Source organism: Scyliorhinus canicula, chromosome 26, assembly GCF_902713615.1.
Source record: "Scyliorhinus canicula chromosome 26, sScyCan1.1, whole genome shotgun sequence".
Classification (NCBI taxonomy): domain Eukaryota; kingdom Metazoa; phylum Chordata; class Chondrichthyes; order Carcharhiniformes; family Scyliorhinidae; genus Scyliorhinus; species Scyliorhinus canicula.
In genome coordinates, this window is record NC_052171.1 from 12,916,880 (window position 1) to 12,927,647 (window position 10,768).

A 10,768-nucleotide genomic window follows, 5' to 3' on the forward strand; every position below is an offset into this window, starting at 1 on the left:
CTGTTGCTGTTCCCAGATATCAGCTGCTGCCGTCCTCCTCGATGCTAGTGATCGTTGGTTTTGCGGGGGCTATCTCAGGAACGTGGCATGTTGAATGAAATCGCTGACATGTGCCTTGCAGGTGATGCGTAGTCTATACTGTGTCATGAGTTGTGTTCAAATTGGCTGAATTCACGATGCTGGGGATCTCCTGTGCAAGCCGAGATGAATGACCCACCGGGCACTTCTGTCTGATAATTGTTGTCTCACCTTTTTCACAGTTGTGCTGGGGTCCTGCATCTCTATGGATGGGGATATTTGCGGACACTCAGTTTCCAGTGCGTTGTTTCATGGTCCACCAGCATTCTGTGTATTTTGTCGATGACACACTGACGAGCAAAGTTATGGTTGAGATTTCCATCGATAGCAATGTGCTTTTATCTGGATGTTCCCCTGATGATTCTGTTTTGTAGCTTGTCATTGTAAGTGGTAATGCGCTCCAAGAGCAAACTAATGGAAATTAACTGAGGAAACATTCCGAAGATTCGCTCGGAAAAGGATTGTTTATAACTGGAACAGGACACCAATAGATTGAATGGAATGATTAAGTTTCGGATATTCCACTCAGACCATTGTGATTGTGACATTCCTGAGCACCTATTGGAATGGCTCCAAACGTCTGGCAATGGATATCAAAGGATGAATTTATAGGCAGTGTAACTATCAAGGATGATTTCTTAAGGATTGTGAGGATTTAGAGGACTGGTCACAATTGAGGAGGTCTCGATATTATAGAAAGCGATGGAGACATACAGGACTTACATTATTGTTGTAGATTTTTTAATCCAATGTCAAATTTCGGCAAACCAACAGCACAGAGGAATCGCTATTCAGTTTTAAGAGTTTTTAATAGTTTTAATAATGTATGTCTGAGCTTTTAGAAGCAATCAGGAGATTTGACAGACACGTTCGCTGACGAGTTTGGAAATATATTCAGGAACAAGGAACAGTGTTGAGCCAACAGATATGATATGACCAGGATATTTGTAGTCCCCAATATCATGGAGGTGCTAATTTGAAGAGATAGCGGATTGGGGAGAATGTCAACATCGCCCGACGGTATTTCAGGGTGACTATGCACAGATCATGATGATCTGTGGGAGACAATGTCCTCCGGAGTCTTGCGAACAGCTCAACATTTAGGCAGTTAATACAATTCTGGGGAAATGTGGACTCGTTACTGATATTACCTTCTGCAGAGGGCGCAACGATGATTTTGTCAGAACAGATACCATCACGATTCCCGGTGTTTCTTCGTCCTGAAATTCAGAAAATTCAACACTGAAGAAAAAGTGGGAACCTGGATTTCGGTGAAATATCGTAACATTATGTGTGTGCAAGCCTTATGGTGAATAAATACAACAAATCACCTTGGTGTCTTTGTAATGTTCGATTTCGACAATTTCATTCATGTCGTGTTCAGTGAACACTAATTCTGAACTATTTATTCCAGGCAGACCCGGGAGCAGCCAGGCTGATTCAGCAGGTAATCGCTATCATTCTCATAGCTGATATTGTCCTGCCCAAAGCATCCAACTAATTGTTAAATCTGTGAGACAATCTCAGTTCCTTTCGGTTCAAACGTTGACACGTTATTAATTTGCCTGTGATGGAGCGGAGAAAGATTCCTCCAATTCAGAGCAGCAATTAATTGGGCCCCTGGGCTTCAGAAAATAAGATCCTGCTGACGATCTGAAACAGATATTAATTTCCCGAGTTACCTACCTGCGCTGACATGTCGTGGAATTTTACGGCCCTTCCGCCGCCGGCATGTTCCGGTTCCACCGAAGGCAGTTGGTTCACCACATTTTCCCTGCCGCCCCCTCCCTGAGCGGGCAGCACATTACATGTCTGTTCAGTTCAGCCGTTACCGGGAGGGCGCAACTGGCTCGGCGGCGATGACAGATATCTTGTAATCCGCAACACGATTGGGCTCTCACTGTACTCGGCCAATCCGTGTGATAGACCGCTGACCATTCCCATCCTGCGCTGTGTAGAGAGAGAAAAAAATCAGAGCCGAATCACACTCCAGGCTGACGCAGCCGGGAGGTTAGTTTTTAAGCATCCCACTATTCGCTGCTTGTTTATACCGTTTATTAGGATTCTCTCTTCCATTTGTAATGTTTAATATTTGCTCCGGTTTTGTTGAGCTCCTGTAAACGGCCCGATGCTCCCAGTGATTCCGATATTACCCGCTGCATCAGGTGGCCAATAACTCTTCATTTTATTTATGTATTTTATAGACGCGGTGAAGCTGAGACTGAGCAACGGGGGCAGTCGGTGCGCTGGGAGAGTGGAGATTCACTAAAGGGGACAGTGGGGGACAGTGACTCATGATAAATGGGACGAGAAGGACGCGGCAGTTGTGTGTCGGGAGCTGGGCTGCGGCTCCGCGCGCGCTGCACCGGGCAGGGCTCACTTTGGGGAAGGCTCGGGACCCATTCTGACGTGGAATGTTGAATGCACAGGGAGCGAGTCCGCTCTGCGGGACTGTCCTTCATTTCGTTGGGATGCCCGTTCCTGGTCGCACTCCAATGATGCCGGAGTAATTTGTTCAGGTAAAAATCTTTCTTTGTCTATTCTCTACCGAATGGGATCTATTCACTGAAAATAGAGGTAGTGAAATGCCAGCTGTAAAATGCAGCGTTTCGGATATTCTGATTAATAAAATAGGGGCAGCACGGTAGCATGGTGGTTAGCATAAATGCTTCACAGCTCCAGGGTCCTAGGTTCGATTCCCGGCTGGGTCACTGTCTGTGCGGAGTCTGCATGTCCTCCCCGTGTGTGCGTGGGTTTCCTCCGGGTGCTCCGGTTTCCTCCCACAGTCCAAATATGTGCGGGTTAGCTGGATTGGCCATGCAAAATTGCCCGTAGTGTCCTAAAAAGTAAGGTTAAGGGGTGGGGGGTTGTTGGGTTACGGGTATAGGGTGGTTACGTGGGTTTGAGTAGGGTGATCATGGCTCGGCACAACATCGAGGGCCGAAGGGCCTGTTCTGTGCTGTACTGTTCTATGTTCTATGTTACTTTAGCATTCAAAGCCTGCATTTTTGTGCTGGGTTATAGGTGGGTCTGACGGGAGGGGCATGATGTAGACTCCCATTCGCTTTCATGTGCTGAAGTGCAGGATGAAATGCGCGGCTCCTTCAGCGGCCACATTTCGACCTCTAGTTTATGAAGTACAACATGGAAGTGATAGACAGAGGACAGAGACAGCGGGGCTTTGGATAGATCCTTATCCTTAATCTGGCTTTCTATCAATCAATACGGCAACTTTATCATAGTGACGATAAAGTGCGTGTTTGCAACATGACACTAGCAGCCTCGTCGAGACATACGGAAAATTTAATTAATCTGAAAGGAAATATTGTGGCCGAGATAGAAGCAAAAACATTTGGTGGAAGGAGGTAAGTTGCTTGATTAGTGTTCGAGCAGAAATGAGCCAATGTCGGAACTAATCGTGACAGATTCTAATGTAGCAGATGTGCACAGATCTGTAAATCATTTGTGTCATTGTAATCTATTGTTGCTCAGCCCACAGATTTGCCAGATTGGTACCCCAAGGTGCCCACTGCGCTGGAAGACTGGAGATCCAGGTCGGTATAACCTGGGGAACAGTGTGTGATCTTGACTGGGACTGGAATGACGCCAGGGTAGTCTGTGCTCAACTTCAGTGTGGAGTCGCCGTGTCCGTGAGAAGAGGCACTTTTTTCAGTGAGTGTACTGGAATTATACACAGCGATAGATTTGAATGTATGGGCAACGAGACAAGCCTCGTGGACTGTCCTCTTGTTCCAGTAAATCGGACCCAATGCACTCACAAGAGCGATGTCAGTGTGATTTGTTCTGGTGAGTGTGTAATAATGAATAATAAATATTTTTTGTCCAATATTTGAGTAACTGAGCAAAAGACAGTCAATGTTCGCGATGGGCACTTCTAATCGCTTATTTAGAGAGCACTGTGCTCTGCCAATCAGCGATTAATTTTATATTTCTGGCGTGACATTACAAAGTAAGCACGGATATTGGTGATGGTAAATGTCGACATTTTAATTGATCTTCTGAAAATAGCAAATTATCATTGTTAATTACATATTGATGTAACATTCTATATCAAACACTTCAATAGATATGCTCAGTCTCCCAAGTCATGATCCACAGTCGGAAATTTCGTAATTAACAGTATTTACATTATTAACAGAGAAAGGCCTAGGGTATTGTTCGAACGGAAGTAAGTGAAGAGGTATAATCACAGATTAATAGAATTTACAGTGCAGAAGGAGGCCACTCCACACATCACGTCCCCAGAAGCCCTTGGAAAGCGCTCTCAATTAATCCAGCAAAAGCACTCTATCCACGTGAACCAGTGACGCCACCTAACATTTTTCGGGCACAGGGCAATTTATCATAGCCAATCCATTTAACCTGCACATCGTCGGACTATGGGAGGAACCCGGAGCACCTGGAGGAAACCAACGCAGACACGAGGAGAACGTGCAGACTACGCACAGTCAGTGACCCAAGTCCGGAATCGAACCTGGGACCCTGGAGATGTGAAACAACTGTGCAAACCATTGTGCCACCATGATAATCATGACCGGCAATATTCCATGAGATTGATTTTCAGGATGAACACTCACCTTTGAGTTGTGGCAGCTTCCTAAAAGTGTGCCGCACCATTTTATCTAGTTTAAAATGTTTATTTGGGAAGATGAGCAGTGGGTATAGGTGCTATGGTATAATTTACTTTCTTTTGTTTTGACGTGTGCTTATTCTAATGGATATCTACAAGTTATATGAGGCCGTCTTTATATCCAAAACAGGACAACATGGTCCCCAATTGGTTGGTGGCCAGGACAGGTGCTCAGAACGGGTGGAGGCGTTACACGGAGACCGCTGGGGGACGTTGTGTGATGTTGACTTTGGTTCAGAAGCCGCCAACCCGCGTTCAGTGCGGGTTGGTGAAGAAGGTCACGAGAGGTGCTCCCTTTGGAAAGGGAACCGGCCCAGTGTGGAAGGAGAACTACAGGTGCGGCGGGAACGAGTCCCGGTTGTGGGAGTGCCAAAATTCATCCGTGGACGATTTTGGCTGCTCCCATGGAAATGACGCCAGTGTCATCTGCTCGGGTGAGTGGCCTCAATCCAGATATTCAAAGCAAAGTAAAATCTGGTGTAGAAAATGAAGCGGCTGTTTGGCCGTGACCGTGCAATCTCTTTGGAAACGTTACTGAGCTCGTAAAAAACCGGAGTGTCCTCACAGATATGTGTCTTAGTTCCCTTCCGCATAATTGTTCAGCTCTCTTTTCAAAGACATGATTGATCTTCACCTACCATGTACTCAGACAGTCCATTTCCAATCCGAAACACTCATTGCCTATGAAAAGAGCCTGAGGTCACTATTGTTATTTCGCCAAATACCTTAAATCTGCCACGCCTCACATCCCGGCCAATCCCGCTCTCCATACTCCCACCGACGGGAACATTTCCTCCCTTTCTTGTTATACAGAACCCTCAGGTTTCTGAACACCCGATCAAATCGGGAAGTGGAAAGAATCCTCACCACCACATTGAGGGGAATTAGAGGAAATGTCTCACTTGTCCAGTTCAGGATTTTGCATTACACAACATCGCACAGGATCGATTATTTGCCACTACACATCGCTGTTCGTTGGAGATTGGTCTCCTTCTTAATGGCTCTATTTGTTTTTCATTTTGCATATTCCTAGAACTGTTTGAGACAATTCGCCATTACAATGGCAGAATCATAGTTCTCGTTCTTCGGCACTGCAGGCAAATGCTTTCCCACGGTGTGAATTTATATCCCTGCACTGCAAGCATATTTAAAATGAGCTACCCAGATAAATATTTATCCCAGATAAAGCCGCAATATTCCCTCCTCTAGTACTGGCTGCCTGTACCGATTCACTGCACTTGTGATTGATTTCCTCCAATGTTACCTGATAGCTCCCAAATGTCTTCAAAATCTGTCCTGACCACACCGATAGAACTAGCCAATTGAACCGGAAGGATATGAGTCGCGGCTGTGTTCAGTTGCAACCTACTCCAGCATTCCCTGTTCCCTCTTCCGCACAACTGCTGCCCATATTGGAGGAAATTAATGTCCAAACCACAGCATCTAATCTCCAACTAGGTGGACATGCGTTTTCTCATGTTAAAAAACACTACCATTTGGTGCAGGAACTAATAAGGATCTTTCTAAATATACCGCCCCACATGTCAGCGAATTCTGGCTTTCAATAAACACTATTTGCATGGCTCTGTCCGTCTATCCACCTTTGTCATTGTTTCAGACACGGACCACGAATTCTTCAGCTTCCTGCCTCAGAGTGCTCAGAATCCGTTCAGTCACACCCGTCACTCTTGCACCAGAGAAGCAGTCATGGGTAAAGATGATCTAAATCTGCATTAATTTGTTTCACAGGTGCCATTGTTCTCAATGTCTCACTTCACACAGATGAAAATTGGTCACTGAGATTGCTGAATGGGGGAAGCAGGTGCGATGGGCGAGTGGAGATTTATTACAACCGCAGCTGGGGCAGAGTCCAGGACAGCCTCTGGGACCTTAATGACGCTAAGGTGGTCTGCAGACAGCTGGGCTGCGGAGCCGCGATAGCCGCTGATGACTCTTCACAATACGGAGAGGGTGAAGCGTCAGTGTGGGTGAATGATGTCCAATGTAAAGGAAACGAATCGCATCTCTGGAACTGCAGCTCATTCCCACCGATCCCGCCTCACCCTGACAGCATCGACGTAGGAGTTCTGTGTTCAGGTGAATAAACAGGTCACTTTGACTGAAATATAATATGATTTGTGTAATGGGCAACGGGAATATGTCATTCTTTCCTCAGGAGCGCGTGGACTAGTTAGTTAACACTGGCGCCATGATGAAGAACAGAACATGGGCAACAAGAAAAACATTTTGAGGACCATACTGACAGATTGAACAACATTATCAATATCTAGGTCGCGCCCACCAGTAAACACAGATTAAGCCAAAAAGGACCAATGACAACGGTGACAAATGAATTGGTCAAAGGGGTAGGTTTCAACAGCGCACCTGAAAGGGAGCAGAGACGTTTCTCTAAAGAAATTCTGATATTGTCTGTCAAAAGCCAATGTCGGAACAGTTGATTTTTTTCATTTCGATCTTGTAATGTGGGCGTCGCTGTCTGGGCCAGCAGCTGTTACCCAAACCTAATTGCCCTTGCACTGAGGGGAGTGCGAGATTATTTCAGACAGGGGGATGTTAAGACATAACCGCATTGGTGTGTGGGGCAAGAGTGGCACATGTAGGTCAGAGCGGGTTAGCACAGCTGATTTCCTCCCTGAAGTACATTCGTGAATAAGATGGGTTTTTATGACAGTCGACAATGGTGACATGGTCATCAATAGACGTTCAATAATGATTTTAGTTGAATTCAAATTCCACCATCTGGCAAGGTGGGATTCGAAACCGCGACCCCAGAGCATTACCCCAGGTCTCTGCATTAGTAGTCCAGGAATAATACGACCACGAGACCGCCTCCTCATTAAGTATGGGGAAATGGGTTGTTGCACTTATAGATCATAGAATTTACAATGCAGAAGGAGGCCATTCAGCCCATCGAGACTGCACCGTCTCTTGGAAAGAGCACCCTACCCAAGGTCAACAACTTCACCCTATCCCCATAACGCAGTAACCCCACCCAACACTAAGGGCAATTTTGGACACTATGGGCAATTTATCATGGTCAATCCACCTAATCTGCGCATTTTTGGACTGTGCGAGGTAGCCGGACACCCGGAGGAAACCCACACACACACACACGGGGAGGATGTGCAGACTCCGCACAGAGAGTGACCCAAGCCGGAATCGAACCTTGGACCCTGGAGCTGTGAAGCGATTGTGCTATCCACAATGCTACCGTGCTGCGCCTTTTGTATTTGAACATGACAATGATATTCTAAAGATAAATTATATTGTTGGACGAGAGTGCAGTATTGATCAAATAGGTGATTTTGGTAGGCGGGGGGGGGGGGGGGGGGTGGGGCGGGGGGGGGGGGCGGGGGGGAGTGTGTGAGGGAAAGTAATTGAGGTGGGCATTCCTGGTAAGATTAAGTTGGCGCGGTTCACTTAAGTAAGTGGTGTTTGCAGTTGTATTTTCGAAGGGAGCAAGATTGGTTTCCCAGCAAGGCATTTGAGAAATCTTTCTGTCTTGAAATAACATGGATCTTCTGAACCTTTCAGGAAGAATTGTGGTGCTTTCACGGGGAGGGTCAGTGTTCCAGCGGTCAAGCCGCATTTTCTCTCAAGAATGGTGCCAGCCCACTGAACATTTTCTGATTCGTACCGATAAGAATGTTATGACGACATCTGATGAAATATGGGTGGCAAATCAGCATGCAGTGAAAAACATAACATAAAATATTTGCTTTAAGCGATTGTGTTTGGACTAATTAATTAGCACAAATTGACAATTGCGGTTGAAACATTCTATCCAGCAGAGAATGGGTCAATCCCGAAACCAACGGTGCAGATGTTATCAAATAAATTTAGAGTACCCAACATTTTTTCCAATTAAGGGGCAATTTAGCGTGACCAATTCGCCATACGCTATTCATTTTGGGTTTCTGGGGGTTAGATCCACACAGAAACGGGGAGAATGTGAACTCTCCACACGGACTGTGAACCACGTCCGTGATCGATCCTGGGACCTCGGCGCGATGAGGCAACAGTGCTAACCACTGCGCGCTTTATGAGCTTCTAAATGATTTGTATCGGTCGATTCAGATTTTCGGAACATACATTTCCCTACGTCCCATTGAAGAACAGTTTCACATTGCCCTCACAGCGAGATTTTCCGTCAACATGTGACATATTTAGATCAGACTACAAAAGTGTTGGACAACAAATACTCATTTACCCGTGAACAGCAGGTTGGAAGGGAGATTTGAATCCAGCCGGCTATTACACAACAGTTTGTATTGAATAGTTATATGAATTTGTGTTCGATGTACACTGATACACTGTACTATTTTCTACTAGGACACAAACAGTTAAGGCTGTCTGACGGTGGAAGCCGATGTGCTGGCCGATTGGAGATTTATTACACTGGGCCTGGGGCTCAGTTTGTGACGATTCCAGGGACCTGACAGACGCCGACGTGGTTTGCAACCAGCTGGGTTGTGGAAATGCATTGCAGCTTCCACTTCTTGCTCCTTCTGGACCAGGCACAGGCACCATTTGGTTCGATGAGGTGGAATGCTCCGGGAACGAATCGTCTATCTGGCAATGCCCCCATGCATTGTGGGGGAACCACGACTGTAATCATAAAGAAGATGTGGAGATCATGTGCTCAGGTAAAAGTCTTATTTCCTTCAGTTATAAGCGAAGTTTCATACTGAAGATATGTCCCCGAATTTGGTCGGAAAAGCACTGACAGAGGTTAGTCGTGCTAACGCCTTGTGTCCCTTTTATTTGCACACAAATAGCATTAAAACGTTGGTTCAGCCTACCGGATCTATTTTGTCTTCCGATTATTTCTCCTCTCATTTTCTTTTATCCTCTCAGTGTAAAAACATCTGTGCTGTTGGCCTCAAGTATCTTATGTTTTCTGAGTTTCACTTTGTTCCAACTCTCTCGCAATCAGAAGTAAAACACGTTCTCCTGAACTCGCTGTGAAAGTTACTAGTACAACATATGGCAGTAACAGGGTCATCGAGATCCACAACACAGATAATACCCCTCGGCCCATCGTGTTTGTTATATATTGTGCAGTCCTCTTCAGAATTAACTGTTCCCCCATTTTCTACCTCGTATAAATTTGGAACTTTTACTTCCGAGTGCAAAGTACGACAAGTTGATGTTTATCTTCAGGAACAGTAACACTAGCACCAATCCATGTGGACATCCAGTTCGAACTTCTGCTATTTACCTAATATAATAATTTACAGCTAATTGTACAGCAACGTTCCTTCTGACTCGCTCGTAACTCATTTTCTGAGCTGAGTTAACAATGAGGGAAGTTATCAAAGCTCTGTTGACAATCCAGGCTAATTTAAAGTAACGCATTGGTCCGCCAACCATTACTGCACCGTTTCCTCGTCATTCAATGCAGTAAATCATGTAAATGTCTGGGTTGGAATTCACAGTTACTTATTATGGACTGTATCGTTTGATTTCAGCTGCTCGTTTCTGTTAATTTTCTGAAATAATATCTATGAAAATGTTAACTCAGCTAGTGCAACAGATATATTGCAGTGCACTGTGCATACACAATTGGTCAATTGAATCAACTGGGTGTTTGTTATTTGTTTGAGAGAGCACAAAGAGCTACGTCTGGTTAATGGAAAGCATCGCTGTGAGGGGAGAGTGGAAGTGTTCTACAATGGGGCCTGGGGCACAGTGTGCTCTGAAACACTGGAGACCCGTGATGCAAATGTGATCTGTAAACAGTTGGAGTGCGGCACCGCCGATTTCATTGACTATGACGCTAGGTTATTTGGAATGGGATCCGGACATATTTGGCTCGATGAGATCAAGTGTTTGTCACATGAGACGACACTTTGGCAATGTCAGGCACACCTGTGGGGCCATCACGACTGTTATCATCGGGAGGGTGCCGGAATTGTTTGTTTAGGTAAAACAATTGATCTTTCTTTTGCAGATTTAATTTCAAATACTAATGTCATCTGCGTTCAACATGTCTGTCTGATCAACAGGGGGAAGCCC

General features: G+C 45.5%; 1 protein-coding gene across 1 annotated transcript; it reads left to right on the forward strand.

The window, feature by feature from the left end:
- Positions 1-8,869: 8,869 nt before the first annotated feature.
- LOC119957556 (deleted in malignant brain tumors 1 protein-like) lies at positions 8,870-10,722 on the forward strand. The gene is made up of 3 exons (XM_038785704.1): positions 8,870-9,396; positions 10,359-10,578; positions 10,704-10,722. Exons 1-3 carry the CDS (start codon positions 9,120-9,122, stop codon positions 10,720-10,722), a joined length of 516 nt encoding a protein of 171 aa, XP_038641632.1. The 5' UTR covers positions 8,870-9,119.
- Positions 10,723-10,768: the final 46 nt, after the last annotated feature.